Source organism: Vanellus vanellus, assembly GCF_965231255.1.
Source record: "Vanellus vanellus genome assembly, chromosome: 1".
Lineage (NCBI taxonomy): Eukaryota > Metazoa > Chordata > Aves > Charadriiformes > Charadriidae > Vanellus > Vanellus vanellus.
Window position 1 is genome coordinate 12,889,911 of NC_138905.1, and position 16,136 is coordinate 12,906,046.

Here is a 16,136-nt window from a genome sequence, read left to right on the forward strand (position 1 = left end):
CAAACTGGAACACGGGAAATTCCGTCTGAACATGAGAAAAAAAAACTTCTTTACTGTGAGGGTGCCGGAGCGCTGGAACGGGCTGCCCAGAGGGGCGGTGGGGTCTCCTTCCCTGGAGACACTCAAAACCCGCCTGGACGCGCTCCTGTCCAACCCGCTGCGGGTGACCCTGCCCTGGCAGGGGGGTTGGACGAGGTGATCTCCGCAGGTCCCTTCCAACCCCGACCGTTCCGCGACACCGGCCCGCAGCATCCCTCTTCCTCCCCACCTCGGGCAGCCCCCCCCGAGCTGCAGCACACCGCTCGGGGACGCTGCGGGCACGGCGAGGGTGTGTGGGGAGGGTGTCTCCGCCCGCCCCGGCGGAGGGGGAGGCCGGCCGGCAGGGCAGGCAGCCAGGGGGCGGCCGGCGCCCCCCGCGCCATCTTGTCCCGGGCGCCCCCTCTGGGCCGGGGCCGGGGGCCGCTCTCCCCGCCGGCTGCCTTCCCTCTCCGCCCTCACCCCCCTCTCCCCAGCCCGGGCCGCTCTCCGCCTTCTGCCGGCCGTGCCAGGCAGCCTCTCTCTCGGCCTTCACTACCGGGTCAGGCGAGGCGGGAGCGGCGAGGCAGCGCCCGCCTCGCTCCGCCACCGAACCTCCTCCTCCTCCCCCCGCCGCGGCCCTCCCCTCCCTCCCTCCTCCCTCCCTCCCTCCCCGCTGCCAGTTTCTCTACAACTAGTACATCCAGGCGCAGGCAGGGTCCCGGCCGCCGCGGCTGCCATGGATATCAGCTAGAGCCGGAGGCAGAGGGCAGAGAGGCGCTCCCCGACCCAGCTCGCAGCCCCGCGGGGCCGCCGCGCCCTCCCTCCCGCCGGCCGCTGCCCGCCCGCCCCGAGCCTGCCCCGGAGGAGCCCGGCTGCCCCGGGGAGGCTGCGGGGGGAAGAGAGGGAGGGAGGGAGGGAAGGAGCACGGCGTACAGGGAGGGAGTCGGGCAGAGCATCCCCACGGCAATGTCCAAGGGCTTGAAGAAGAAAAGCCACTGGACGAGCCGAGTCCACGAGATCGTGATCGTGAGGAACGCGGAGGGGCAGCTGGGCTTCGAGCTGAAGGGGGGAGCGGAGAACGGGCAGTTCCCCTACCTGGGGGAGGTGAAGCCCGGCAAGGTGGCCTATGAGGGCGGCAGCAAGTTAGTGCCGGAGGAGCTGCTGCTGGAGGTGAACGAGACCCCCGTGGCCGGGCTCACCATCAGGGATGTGCTGGCCGTGATCAAGCACTGCAAGGACCCCATCCGCCTCAAGTGCGTCAAGCAAGGTAAGGCGGGGACGGCTCCCCCCCCCCCCCCCCCCCCCCCCCCTTTGGGGGGCCGGGGCAGGTCTGGGGGGAGCAACTTTGTTGCTGCAGTTTGACTTTCCCCACCACGCACCCCTCCCCCCCCCCCCCCCCCCAAACCCCCTTCCCCTCTTCTTCCCCGCCGGAGCCGCCCCCTCCCCGCCGGCGGGAGGGGGGGGGTGTGGAGGATGCGAGCGGCGCGGCGCGGTGCCCGCAGCCGGGCGAATTAAATGTGCGTCAGTGACAGCGCTTCGCCATGCCGCGGGAGGGGGCGGCGGGGCGGCAGCATCCCCCCCCCCCCCCACACACACACCGGCCCCCCCGTCGCCGCCCCGCCGCCGCCCGCCCCGCCGGCACCGGTACCGGTACCGGCCGCCGGCAGTGGGGCCGGAGGAGCGGGCGGGAGGGGCTGCGCAGCGCGGCTCGCCCTCGGCTCTGCTTCGGTCCCGGCGACTCGGCTTGGGGACACGCTGGGCGCCGGGTCGCTGGTGGCATTCAGGGCGGCTTTTAGCATCGTCTTAAGTGTCATTAGCGGGAAAGTCATTCATTTGATCCCCGGTGAAAACGATCGCCTCATCCCGGGGAACGGGGAGCTCCGACAAAGTGGGAGGGAGAGGCGGGAAGAAACTTTGGGGAGAGAACGGTCTACTTCTGCCTCTCTTATTCTGATTTATTTTTGAAGTACTGTAATAGGTGAATGCCTTTCTAGGAAAGTCAATAGAGAGGAGACTCCACAGATGCTGTTTACGTGTTTGTTTCTGTGCGCTTTAACCTGTGCTGAGCTGGGCTCTCTGCAGCCGAGCGCTTGCGGGGAGGTTCCTGCCCCCCCCCGGCGGCATTTCCGAAGCACAGGAGCTGTGAGCAGCTCTGGGCGCACAGCCCGGGGGGGCTCCGCGGCCGTGGATGGTGCAGCGGCCGTACGCAGTTTGCTAAAGTACGCGTTTTGCTAAAGTAAAGTACGCGTTTCAGCCGGGCGGTGAGCTCAGCCCTTGAAAACTCGGGGCTTTCTGCAGTGGGAAGATGTTTGATGCTTCAGAGGCGTCGGTGCTCCGTGCCGGCAGCAGCAGCAGCCTTTGCTCAGAGGACATGCAGGAGGGTTCCTCTGACATTTGGTATCATTTTGTCATTTAACTCCCTCCTTGTAATTGGCGGTTTGTCGTTTAAAGTGGCATGTGTCATACTTCTGAATGCTTGAGAGATATGCCAATGATAAGTTTATCCAAACGCGGCAGAATCAGTGGAAAGAATTTGACTTTCACTCAGGCCTTCAGAATGTACTTTACGATGTATTCCGCTATCTACATAAGGTCAAACCCCTAAATAAAGATATGATCTGGGATTTTTCTATTTGTCCTTTTGGGTAAGTTGTGCAATACGTTGTAGATCATATCTTGATAGTCAGGCAATGAAGGGAGACACAATCGTTTATGTGATAAGTGAAGATTAGAAAGGAGTATAATGGATTCTCTCTTGCAGTATAGTGTCATCTCTGGGCACCTGAACTCTGGGAAACCTGCTCTGTAGTTCCTTCTTTTCATCAATAATTTTAGTGTCAGTCATCTTACTGTGACGGGATTCAAAAAGAAGCAGCAGTGGAAGTGTCAAGATGATAAGGGTACATTGTCTGTTAAGTTATTTAAATTCTTGCATTTTTATTTGCAGAAATACTACAGATGCTTTACAATAATGCCAATTTAAGGTTACGTTCATTTACTATGTGAAACAGTCTCTGTCCCACCTCTTCACTGTTTTTCTAGTATTTCTTTTTAAGTCAAAGCCATCACCAGTGATTCATTAATGTGTGCACCCTTAATGAAGATAACTGTCATACATGAATTAGGGACATTAGTCAGGCTTTTAGTCCGTGGATTACTGCAAGTCTCTTGAATGAGACATAGAGGATGAATTCTAAATTCTGCCTAGTTGTTTTATATATGTATCTCTAAGGAGTTTCACTTCAGTATGTTAACACAGTAGTACACTTTTGATGCGAGTCCTCAAAGCACTGGCCAGATGAGTGCCTGTTTGGAAATGACAGTTCTGCATAAATTCTTGGACTGAGAGAGACTTCCTGGCTGGAATGATCTTTCTTCTGCTCCAGCATCCTTTACTTCGTTAAAGGGAGAGGCCTTCTGGATCCAACGTCCTATTTTTAAAAAAAAAAAGTCAATGGTTTGTGTATTTTACCTCCTTCAGTGTAATTCAGACTAATCTCTGCACCCCTTGGTTACAAAGCAGAAACAGCAGGCATCTACGTTACTCACAGTAACAAATTACTATTTCCCAACAGTACTTTGCAGCAGTGTGTAGGAGAGAAGAAGCTGGGCAATAAAATCCTTATATGTTTTTGTAACTTTTGTTCTCCTTTTAATTACAAAACACCTTTAGTGTGCTGGAACAAGGTTAATGACTCCATTAGTGTTGTTTCCGCATAATTTATCAATGATATCTCTGTAAATTAGAATAGGATGACCTTGAATGCACCATGTGACTGTAGCTGCTTCTTCAGTGCTGCCTCGGAATGAAGTCAGAGAGAAATGTGGAGGTAGGACACGACTATTTATAATGCGATGCTTAAGAGACTGTGAGTATTTCGCTTGTATGAAAGTTTTGATAATTTGGAAGAGACAATTCACTTGTAGATGAAATCAGGGAATGGCTAATTCAGTTTGAAGGAATTAGCTTAGCTCTTCTGAAGTATGGAAAATAAAGGTGCTTTCATGATTTTTCATTATGTTGTGGTTGATTAAACACCCCCCTCTTCAAAATAATGAAATAGTTTGTCTTTTATCACATTACAAGGTGAAATACTTCTTTAAAAAAAGTCCGATGGAACATAGCTGTTTTATGTGAGCTGAACATCTTGAGCTAAAAATATTAACTTAGGAAAAACAATCATATAATGTAGGAGTTGCTGTATATAATCAGGAGGAGTAAACATCATGAGAAACTAATTAGCAGTTCCACGACATGGTTCGACATAGAACTCTCCTAAATATGACACCCTATAAATAAGGTTTTAATGTAGGAAATTATTGCCTGGTCTTGCATTGAAAGAAAAGATTGTAAGAACCATTGTTATTATTATTATTATTATTTAGTCCTAGTTGTAAGAGTTCACAGAGAAGTATTCCTTGGAGACTATTTCCTGTTTGGGGGTTTTTGTTAGTTTTTTTTTTTGCGAGCCACTTATTGTGCTACTGTTGGCAGAACCACAGAAATTCTCTTAAAACACATGGGGTGAAATCTTGGCCCAGATGAAGTCAATGGCAAAGCTGTCCTTGACAGCAAATGAAGAAGACAGGATTTCCGCTGTAAGGGCCTATGCTTTTTGAATATATACCTTTTCAGTGGGAGAATTTTGTACAGCAGTCAAATTAGTCGGGCATAATTTGCAATTGTTAAGCATTCTGACCTTCTGCTCACTCTGGTGAAGAGAAGAGCCTTACTGTTTCTGAAAAAAATACTTCTGAATTTCAAATGTGATTGTTTTTACATGCAGAACATTTTAGATTAAGTACTATCTTCTTCCCACAGATGCACAGATGCGTAGTTGTAAAGTAGCAATGTGTTAAGGAAAAGCATCCTAATTTGGATAAGTAATCACATGGGGAAGAGTCATGCGAGGAGCAGTGTTGTCTCCAGTTCCACTCTCTGTTCATCATTGCTGTCTCAGATCCACAGCATCTTTCTCCAGTAATTCCCATCTGTAGGCGACACAAGTCCGTGATGTGCACGCTCTCCAGTACAGCTTTGGTTTTAGTTTAAAGGGTTGCAGGAACAGCCCCCTCAGTTGTACGGCATAAACCAGGAGCTTTATTGTTTGCATAGAGTTATAAACTTTCACAGATGCGCTCATCAGAATCCCAACGAATGGTCTGAAAACATGGATTTCAGAACTCGGGAGCATTGCAGCAGGCTTGTCCTGGAGCCGCTGCCTGACACATCTTTTCCTCAAGGAGAATGGTTTAGACATACTAAGTAACCAGGTGATCTGACTAACTGAGCAATTCTATTTACTTTTAGAACTAATTAGCTGTATGACCATATGAAACTAGTAGTTGAACTGAATTATGTTGGTACCTTATGTTGGCACTTTCTAACATCTCTGATTTGACCAAATCACCAGACTTTAAGCTTCAGCCCATAATGCTTTAGCTCCTTATGCAAAAAGGCATTTAGTATATATAATGTAAGCAGGGATTTAAAACCAGTTTTACTTTCTTAGTCTAATCATTTACTTAACAGTAATCATATGGTAAAATGTTTTGCTGACTCTAGATGGGCATATTTGGAAGTGCTTTCCCAGTCAGAAGATTTGGACCCTCATTAGGATAGATACAACAGTGGCCATGTTTGGGCAGAGTGCAGGTCCGCATCCTCCACATCCTATTTCTCGTAGTGGTGACAGCGGTTTCCCGGTGAAGAGTAAAGGGACAGGACAGGACTGTCCCAGCACCCAGTGGCTTGTGGCTCAGGGATTTAGTAGCCTTGTAGTGGTTTGTTTTTGTTTGTTTGTTTGTTTGCTTTTTCTTAATGAGTTCATCCATGAGTTTTGCAATTAAAGCCTGGATTACTGTTAACTTTTTTTTTTCTTTAAAAGTCTGAGACAAGCCTTTAGACAGACAAGTACAGGAATCTTTTTGGTTTTCCAGTTTTGCCCTGCACGTGTAAATACCGTGTCAGCTGGTAAAAATGTTACTGTTTTTCTATAGACTTTTTCCTACACATTTTCATATGTATAGTTATGTTTTTAAGACACTTCTTTGGTCATTTAAATTAATAATTCTCTTCTATATTCATTAAAATACTCTGTGCATACAGATTGTCTTTTTGTGTTTTTTCTTCCTGGGTATCAATATATACTATCTTCCAATATGTGAACGTTGAATAAAATTTTCTTCACTAATATAAAGAACAATATTTTACAATAGAAAGCTGCATGATTTTTCCAAATAAAAAAATTCACAAGTTATTGCAAAAACCAAACCCAAAGAACTATGAAAACCTGCATGGTTACACTTCTGGTATGTAATGCAAAGATATTCTTTGAAAATAAACTGTACTTCAGACCTACTCCTTCTTCCTAACTTGTGCTCCTTAGGATTTTACTAATTCTAGAAGTTAAATTATGAGTTCTCTTTCTACTATTACTTTATGTCATTCTTATGCTTGTCCATCTTAATTTAAAGACCATTGAAGCTGACTTCTGACTCATGTAGCCGGTGATTTATTCTTCACCTCCTCCAGAGAGATTGTGATGTTTCATGTCAGGAACTCTGTGTGTTCACTGGCAGTAGAATTATATTCATCAGTCTTTTTCCTTCTCTGAGAATTACAAATGTGTCATTAAAGGATGGGGCCATGACTTTGTTAGTGCATCATTTCCTTGAAGAAATGAAATAATTGAGAATGCTCTGCTTAGTTCTGTTGAGTCACATATGGTAAAGTTCATCTCACACTAACACTTGTCCATCTGTTGATACTGTTGACATCAAAGGAAGGTACTGGTACGAGGGGGTAAAATTGCGTCTGACTTATTTTATGCATCCTATAACCTCACCTGCATTAATTCAGCATTTCATGAAAGATATGGATTCTGAGCTTTTGCTTTCAGTGTTCGTGATCTTCTCTTTGCTCCTTATAGATGAGGAGCTCCTTTCATGACATGAAAGAGTTGATAAATTATTCATCTACATTTTTTGTGTACAAGAAGTGGTGTATACATGGAAAAAGTGCTCCTTCAGAAGGGATTTATGTGGGGAGGTGATCATAACTGTGATTTAGAAAGGGTGATGGAGAGGAAAGCACTGCAGTAGTTGTAGAAGCAGATGTTTCTTGTTCTTCTCTTCCTCATAGCGATATAAACAAATGAAAAAAAAGGGAAACTTTTTTTTCTGGAGAACATCAAGGCAAAGGTCAAAGAACATAGTGCTATTGCTCGAGTGTGTCAACATTCTGGAAGTAATTTTTTTTTCTTCCATACATATAATATGTGTTTATAAATATATGACTATACATATACATTGGTATTTTTTTTGTTTGAGAGCAATGGGTAGGACTTTTGATCTGTAGGTTGAGAGTGTGTAAGACTGTGTAGTATTGCTACACAATAATATATAATGATATTTATGGGCTACAGTACTAATCTAGAATATTTTTTGTACGAGTTTCGGTGTGTATATATATATGACAGTTACAATGACCCTGTTCGTTCTGGTGGCCCAGCAATGTGCAGTATGGCACAGTATTCTGCAGTAGCAAAGAAATTCACCATGAACTTTGGAATAAGATTGACTAGATGCCTACCCAAGCAGCTGCAGTCTATAGTGCGGAGTTTGAAGGTATTGATTTCAGTAGCAAAATGCCTATCTTTGGTTTTTGTTGCTGAATGTCATTGCAATGCTGGCCTTAACTGAATTTTCTAAAATCACAGGGGCTGTGGTCCCAACAGTATCTCTTCAGCACACCTAATTGATAACAAATCAGCTTTCTTTCAACCTCATGGAAATCCACCCCTTAAGAAAGTGTAATAGTCTCGCTTGCCGTTTGTATGGCTTTCTTACTGTAGGCTGAAGCTACCACAGTGGAAAGTGGAGTAGCAGACAGAAGCAAGAGCAAAGGAAGAGACTGAATGGCTTTTAACCAAAAGGAACTTTATCTAGCATTCCTAAACCAGACAAAAAATCTCATTGATAGTCGATAATCTCTAAAACAGTACTTTCGGTTTGAATGTTTTTTTAACATTAGCCTAAAAAGTCTCATTTATTCAAACCTCCTATCCATAATTTGGACTCTTCATAGAAGCTTAGTTGACAGGAGGCTGCTGTTTGTTTATATCTGCCGTGTATTTACCCTTTTTACAGTGTGTAAATGAACCACAAACGCATCCTTTCTGAACTCTCAGTCCAGATGTGCAGATTGCTAGGATCCAGGAGGCTTAATGAAAAGGTATGTTGCTGTCAACACAGCACTTCCAGGTGTCTTCTCATTCATTTATAGGTTATAATTATAATATAGGAATAATGCTGTTTCACTCTGCTTATCAGCTTCAGATGTTTCTCCTGAATGTCTTTGATTATTTCCATAATGCGACGATTATTTCCACAATTCCCTCAAGACGAGGGAAAGAAAGACAAGGAACAAAATGGAGAAAGTAAAATGTGGGGAGAGAAAGTCACGGGAAAAAATATTCAGAGGTTATTAAACTAAAATATTAGTGGTTTTAGAAATGTTCTGTCATATTCAAGAGAGACTGAGCAGCCCTGAGGAGATTCTCCAGCACAGTGTAAATGAGCACAGGGAATGTGCATTTTCTAGGTCTGTCTTAGTTCTTCAAAATATGTTGAAATCTCATGCTGGGCTAAAGCTGACCCTCTAAAATACCCACAACTGACTCATTCCAATGAAAAAAAGTGTATTCCTTCATCTTTAGCTGACATCAGGAGTTGTTCTTAATGCATCTATATTTCTGTTCCAAGTTCTCGCTGAAATAGGGTGAAACCATGGTGCCCCCTGAGAAACGGGGGAGAAACACATATTTGTGTAGGATGACTTTTGTATGTGTGTGACAGTCTTACAAAAAGGGAGATTCACGCAGTAGTGTTTAGTTGCCGTCCTGCCAGAACAGCATGCCGGGTCCCTTGCTGCTGGGCAGCACCTTCACCTCCGTGGCTGACTTTCTGCATCCTCCCTCTCCGGTACCAAAACAGTTGTGGTGTCATCGACCTTCAGAAGTAGTGCTGGCCCAGAAACACTTAAAAGTAACTTCTGCGCCTTTCTTTTCAGACCTTCAGTCTTGGGCAGCCAGGGTGTCCTGTCCCCTGCCTGTACTGGCACAAGCCCCTAGAGCATCTGTCGTTCATTGTCAGTGGCCAGTCCGGCCCAAACCATGGCAAAGAGTTATAGTTCAGGTGTTTAAGACCGTGTGAAAATGGAAGAAAAAAACAAGTGTGCATGTGTTTTGTGGTTTGCAGACAAAATAGAGTGGCTATGTCCACTGTCAGAAAAAAGCCATAGGTGAAATAATGCCTCCTTACATTTCTGTGTCACATTTTTCCAAGTCTCTTGAATCTTCCTTGGTTCGGATCAGTGTACTTCAAGGAGCTTCCCCCGTATAATTTTCTTTCTTACAAACCATGGAGCCTTACCTGCCACCAACGCCCTTTCTTCTTGCCTGCTCCACAGCTTTTCTGCTACTGAAGCATCTTTGTTCAGGGCCTCCTGTGTCCTTGGAATTCACCTTGACCCTTTCAAGTAGTGCGTCTTTCAGGTCTGGCATTGGCGTCAATTAGTTTATTCTGCCAGTAAGATATTTCTACCCTCTATGCTTGAATTTATTTCAGAAAGCACGCAGAAACTTGTTTTGACCCAGAATTTTGGCATTCCATGATTCCGGATCATTCCTGTTTTGATGGGAGCAAGCCTGGTATAACAATCTCCCATTGTCCCTGGTCCGGGAGATACGTGACACAGCCTTGACAACATATGGTAGTCTCTATAGCCATCGATGGCAGTCATTTCGTTGAATTATCCAGAATTATTAAATTGTTTTCAGAGTCCCCAGATTATCACACTGCGGGCCAGGGTTTTCCTTTGGAAATCTGTTAGATCAGACACTGAGGAAAAACTGAGATCGCTCACTGTCTGCAGAGCCATAGTGAGTTTCTTTGTTTGTTTTTAAAAACTCCAAATAGAAGAAATATTGTGTCCTCAGTATGCAGAAAAAAAACCCAAACAAAACAACCTAGAAATAGATTTTATAGTTATGAGTAGTGCTGATAGATTTGCTATGAATAATAGTAGGAATATAATGACCAAAATTTTCTACACTGTATATAAGCAAGTAAATTGTGTAGCTGTGTTAATGTAACATTAGTATTCCGGAGTTGAAATCCTTCCTGGAAACGGGTACAAGTCGTCTTTTATTACTTACCTATTTAATCTTAGTATCTTCATATCGCACATTGTTCTTGCATTTGTCAAAATGAAATGTGGAATATGATTTGTTAAAGTGTACACGTTATGGTGTTTTTTTTTTTAAATAAAATAAAAATTCTTCCAGCTTTGTTTCCTTCATGGCAATCATGAATTAATCTGCATATTTTTGATAAAATATATCAATTTCATAAATCCACACCTAACTCGTGCTACAGAAGCTGAAAGGAAACAAAATTAAGGCATCAGTCTCATTCCAGGACATCCGTTTCACATCTCAGTTCTTACAACACACATCTTTTTTGTTTGCTCGATTTTAAAATGGGATTGAAAACTGAGGAATGGTCCTATTTATACCCTGTATGAGTTATATGGAATAGTTTCTAACAGGTTGCATTCACGTGGCTGGTTCTTTAACAAGTATGAAATGAAATGGCTGTGTTAGTTTCTGTTATTGCCTTACCAAGTCCTTCTTTGTGCTAAATCTGCATTAATAAATGTCACATAAGCCTCTCTTACACTTCCAAAAATGTTACATTTGTATAAACAAGGATTAATCCCATTATATTTTAATTCTCTGTCCTTGTATAGGAACAGCCTTTTATATTTCGAAGTGTTTCAGAGTCCTGTTGCAAACTTAATAAGCCAGTAGAGCACGCAGGTGCTCCCGTCACTGGCGTGTGGTCCTCGTGGAGAGGGAAAGGCAGCGGAACTCAGCTCTTGTAGCAGAATGGGGCAGGAGGTGAATGCCTTTTCCATTGAAGTTATCATGTGTTTTGGTTAGGTAAAGCGTAATTACCCCCCCCAAATGTCCTGCACAGCCACTACACTATTCTTATGCAAAACTCTTCTTGAGGCTGAATTCTGTGGAGATGCCCACTCTGCACGTGACAGTATTAGGTGATGTCTGTGACTCCTCTTCGTTATATTGACAGGGGTTGTTTTGCTGGTGTTTCTGATTTCTCTTTCCGGGTGGGTTTGTTATATCTGCCTGTTGCCTCATGCATAAAGTCTGAAACCTTTTGATGAGAGGAACTGCCTTTTTGTTACAGCAACTAGCATGACAATTTCACGTCGGGAGTCTCTAGTTTCTATGGTGATGTAAGTAAGTATTCACATTAAATTCAAAGTTAGCCATAATGACTTTCTTGGTAATAGTTATTGGAAATATTCTCTATCATTTTAACATAGGATCTGTAACTCAAATAGAGAATATTTCAGTCTTGGTATAGAAGCTGTAAAGTGGATAAAAGTTGAACAGTCAGATTTAAGAGAAAATAACCAGTTATAACTAATGTGGAGCTTGTGTGATTGGTAGCACTGCTCACGGACTTTCCACTACAGCTACTGCTAAGGAAGCCTGTTCAAAAAACTTTCGCTATGCTGAATACAGAGAATATACTTCCTGAACAATTTAGGTTGCTTTTTTTTTTCTGCTCCATTTACTTTTTGAAGAACATTTTTCCCCTGTAAACTTCTGGAAGAATTACTGGAATTTCTGATAAGCCAGTAAAAAGAGTTTTTTCAGCACTCACTCTACTTGGTCATTTTCCAGTAAAAATAGCATAAAAGATTTCAGGAAAAGAATGCATCACAGCACTGGAGGTTTTGTTGGGAAAATAAAGGAAAACCAAGGTGTTGGGTTTTCTTAATTGAAATTAAAAGTCAGTAATTGAAATACTAATTAAAAGGTCTTCTGGATTCATATTTATGTTTAATTTTTATGTTACGCCTTTGGTACTTATGTACTGAAATACTCTTCAGAGCAGATGAACCCATAAAATTTAAAAATGTCTCCTTTAAATATGTGTGAAATATTGCAGGGATTTGTGTACAGTTAATGTAACTTGCAGAAGTGTAACAGCTGCTTTGCCTTGATAGGGATTCGCGTTCTTGTGTGTGTTTTAAGGGTAATAAAATTAATGTTTCTGAATGTAAAAGTTGGAGAAACTGAAGATTTTTTTTTTTTTTTTTTGCGTACCTGAGAAAGCACCTCCTGCATGTGAACAGAGTAGTATCAGTTTCTCTTAGAAAACGTAGCAGATCCGATTGGGATCCAATAGTGTTCTTTTGGGTCAATATTAAGCAGATTTCTAGTAAGCAGTAAGCAACTTTCTCACCAATTGCTGTAGGAACTAGTTGCAGTGAGCTGCAGCATTCCTCCCTCTGTACCTGCACATTGTTGGGCAGCAGTGAGGAGGATGCTGCTGGGAAAGAGATTTGCAGCTGAGACATTAAAACAGAAGGCTTCACATATATCCCTCTAGACATTAATATTGCTCTTCTGAATAGCTCCCAGATTCTGAAAGTCCTTTACAAAAAGAGCTTGTTCTGCCTCCCCCAACAGAGAGTTACCCTTGGTGTCCTCACCAACCTCCGTGAGTCTCAGTGCAGGCAGGGAACCTGGGACGGCATAAAGCTTCCTCGCATCTTTCGTCTCCTGATCTAGCCTATGAGATACTGTTCTTAAAAACTCTTGGGAAATTGCTGAGTTTCACAATCGTAGTGATTATATTTTCATCATGTGTGCTGTCTTTTTGTGGCTTTTGTTTATGTTATTTAAAGCCTATCTAGCTTTTTAGAAAGAAAGGATCTATCTAAGTATGTATGGTTTACCAACAGAACTGGCACTGTATTTCTCCAATGCAGTTGCTTAGTTTTTTCTTTTGATTCTTTAAAAAATTAATCTCTTAAAACATGAACGTTATTAGTCGATCAAGACAACTGAAATCAGATCCCATGGAGACAGGTACTACAAGCTGGCAGTGAGAAACGGTCAACTGCCCCAAAGGGTTTATGAAGGCTAATTAGGCACAGCGGATAGGTAGGAAGAGACAGAACCGCACGATGGTGAAATGACTTGCCAAAAATCTCAGATCAATCAATAACAGTGAAGAACCCTGCAATGTAATTTAAAAGTCTATACCAGCAGTACTGCGCCCAAGTAAAGGCACACAAACCGCAAAAAAAAAGCCCTCTCTTGTTCAATGAGTATTTCTATTGATTGCTTGAATAAAATATATTTGTAGGTATTTATTTTAAATTCCATGACAAATCCCGTGTAAAGCAAAAGCTTTGTCAATAACAAAGCAGCACAAGCGTGCGAAGGTCTGTACAGAGGAGAGAGTGTGGTGGAGTGTTGTCTTTTAAAATAAAATGCTTTTCAGATATATATTGGAAGTCGTAAAGTGTAGGAAACCAAAGTAATATACATTTATATATTTTAATGAGATATTTACATTTGTTTGCATTGTTAATTGGGCATTTAGGTACATCAACCACACTATATGATACATTTATTAAAATTTTTCTGGCCTGTTAAAGCCACTGCCTGATGAGTGGCAAATTATAAATAATTTGTGTGCTTTTTTGGGGGGTGTGGGTTTTTTTTCCCCCATTTCTTTTTGTTTTAAAAAACTTCTCGTTTATTTTGGAAATATGAGGAGTCCTAAAAAATGTTAGCACAGCAAAATTTGGTTTGCCAAGTGACATGTACAAAATACTATTTAAAAACCCAGTGTGAACCTCTCACTTTTCACAATGCTGTGGGGCTTCAGATCAGCTTTGGTGGATGGTGGCATCTTTCAGAGCCCTGATCTTGCCATCTTTTGACCCAGATTGCGTGGTGTTATTGGCAGAATCCTAGATGCAGCCCAAACGGCAAATAGTTAGGGTTAGGGTTTAGAGTTCTCAGATGACATCCCTCCAAATTACTGAGGAATTGTGGAGAATTGAGACTGTCCTGATGTTATGACGACATCTGGTAATCCTTGGCAAGGCTCTGTTCAGGCCATTTGAGTTGCACAAAAGGTTATACCTTGTGGCTCTGTGCGTTTGTTCCTCTCTGGAGAACCCTTGGTCCCTCTTTGTGCTTTCACCTCCTTCTCTTTGGCATCATTAGGTGTTCAAGGCCAGGCTGGACGTGGCCTTGGGCAACCTGGTCTAGTGGGAGGTGTCCCTGCTTATGGCAGGGGGGTTGGAACTCAATGATCTTCAAGGTCCTTTCCAACCTAAACCAATGATTCTATGATCAGTTTCTCATTTCTCACTGGAAACTCTCCCCTTCCACTCCCCTTGGAGAGGCTGGCACGAAGGAAAGGGCACTTGCCTGTTGTGAAGAACGTCTTCTTGAGCTGGTGGAGTACATTTCACTGTGAGGATCCTCTAGGAGGTCTCCATGTCCTCCTCTTTCCATGCCTGGGGCCTGTGTAGAGTTAGAGGCAATCAGTGAGAGAGCAGAGTAGGATTTTACCTTGTACAAGCAACAAGACTTAGGTCTTGATGAATCCACCCTCATTTTTCAAGACAAAGGAGTTGTGTAACATTAAGGATGACACCCAACTGAGGTTCTGTGATCCTTCTAAAAAAATTAAAAAAAATCCCCTTTTATGTACCACAATACTGCTAGGTCCTTTAAATAAAACTGGCACAAACCAGTGCAGCACATTATGGACACCTGAACTGATGAAAAAACTCCTGTCTCCTTTTGACAGCCACATGGTACAGTTCGCTGTACAGCACCCTGTGTTACCTAGTTAGTCTAATAGGACTTTGGTCCTGAAGTTGATCGTGAGCACACTGTTGCTCTGCATTTGCATTATTAATTAATTGAGGCTTTTTACAGTTGCAGTCATTTGTAGACTAAGGACAAAGGAACCCTTGACAAGCTGATGTCTCCAACCTGGAAAAGGGCAGCTGGTTTGCAGAGCATGGCGATACCACCCAGCGATTTGGTATAGAACATGTGTAATGTTCTGTGCAGCCGCTATCACCAGGGAATAGGTGAGATGAGCAGGACTTTGGCTCAGGCACCAGAGTTAACAATCCATACTCCTGTGAAGGAAAGGTCCAAACTGTACTTGATGGAATAGCACTGGGATTGTTCCTCTCCCAGGACCGTGTCCTGAATGCAACCAGCAATTGGGTTGTTCAGGCATGCCAGGTGTCTTCCTGGTAGGAGATGAAAATACCTGTGTTTGGAAGGTGCTGGGGTCATCCTGCACTGGAGAACACTAAGTTTTTTTCTCATGCATGTGTGTCTGCCACTGTCATCCGAAAGTGGGGACAGTCGAAGCTGCACAGAGTGCTGGGACCAACCACATCCCAAAACAGATGAGTGAGCAGTGGATAGCTATCTAGGTGGTGGGGGACCTGAGCTTTCCTTCAGAGAATGTCAGATGGGGCACCATAAAGCCGTCCCCAAATACACGCTTGCAACCAGGTGACCTGAACGGGCTCCTAAACTAACTCAGAGACCACTCACACCTGTGGAGTGATAACAGTAATCTCCAGGGACCCTTGGTGCAGGACAACACTTGGGTAGGAATTCATAGAATCATGGAATGGTTTAGGTTGGAAGGGACCTTGAAGATCATCGAGTTCCAACCCCCCTACCATGGGCAGGGACATCTCCCACCTGACCAGGTTGCTCAAAGCCCCATCCAGCCTGGCCTTGAACACCTCCAGGGATGGAGCTTCCACAGCTTCTCTGGGCTACCTGTGCCAGTGCCTTACCACCCTCAAAGTAAAAAATTTCTTCCTAATATCTATTCTAAATCTACCTTCTTCCAGTTTGAAGCCATTCCCCCTCGTCCTATCACTACATGCCCTTGTAATTCCTCAACTAATATTTGAAGGACTTCCTTCTTTATTTTTTAAAAGCACAAAATTAAACCAATTGCCAACCCTTCAAAAAATTTTTTTTGAAGCAGAATCCTTGTTTTCTCACCAGTCTTTCTCAGCTTAGTTACATCTGTCTAACGTGAGAGCAAGTGCTCCCTGCCACATCACTGGACACGGGTCATGCCCAGCGAGAAGAGTGCCATCTACTCAGTCACCAACTAGTTGCAACTTTTAAGTTCCTATTGGTAAGCCTTCTTAGCAAGAGCTGACCACA

At 43.8% G+C, this 16,136-nt stretch overlaps 1 protein-coding gene across 2 annotated transcripts in view; it reads left to right on the forward strand.

Annotated features, from left to right (window-relative positions):
* Positions 1 to 984: 984 nt before the first annotated feature.
* Positions 985 to 16,136, forward strand: part of MAGI2 (membrane associated guanylate kinase, WW and PDZ domain containing 2) — a gene marked incomplete at both ends in the record, with an annotated part of 783,510 nt that continues 768,358 nt past the window's right edge. For both annotated transcript variants that reach the window (XM_082498651.1, XM_082498652.1), the window contains one exon: positions 985 to 1,285. In XM_082498651.1, coding sequence (XP_082354777.1) covers positions 985 to 1,285 — 301 coding nt within the window. The remainder of the gene's footprint in view (positions 1,286 to 16,136) is intronic.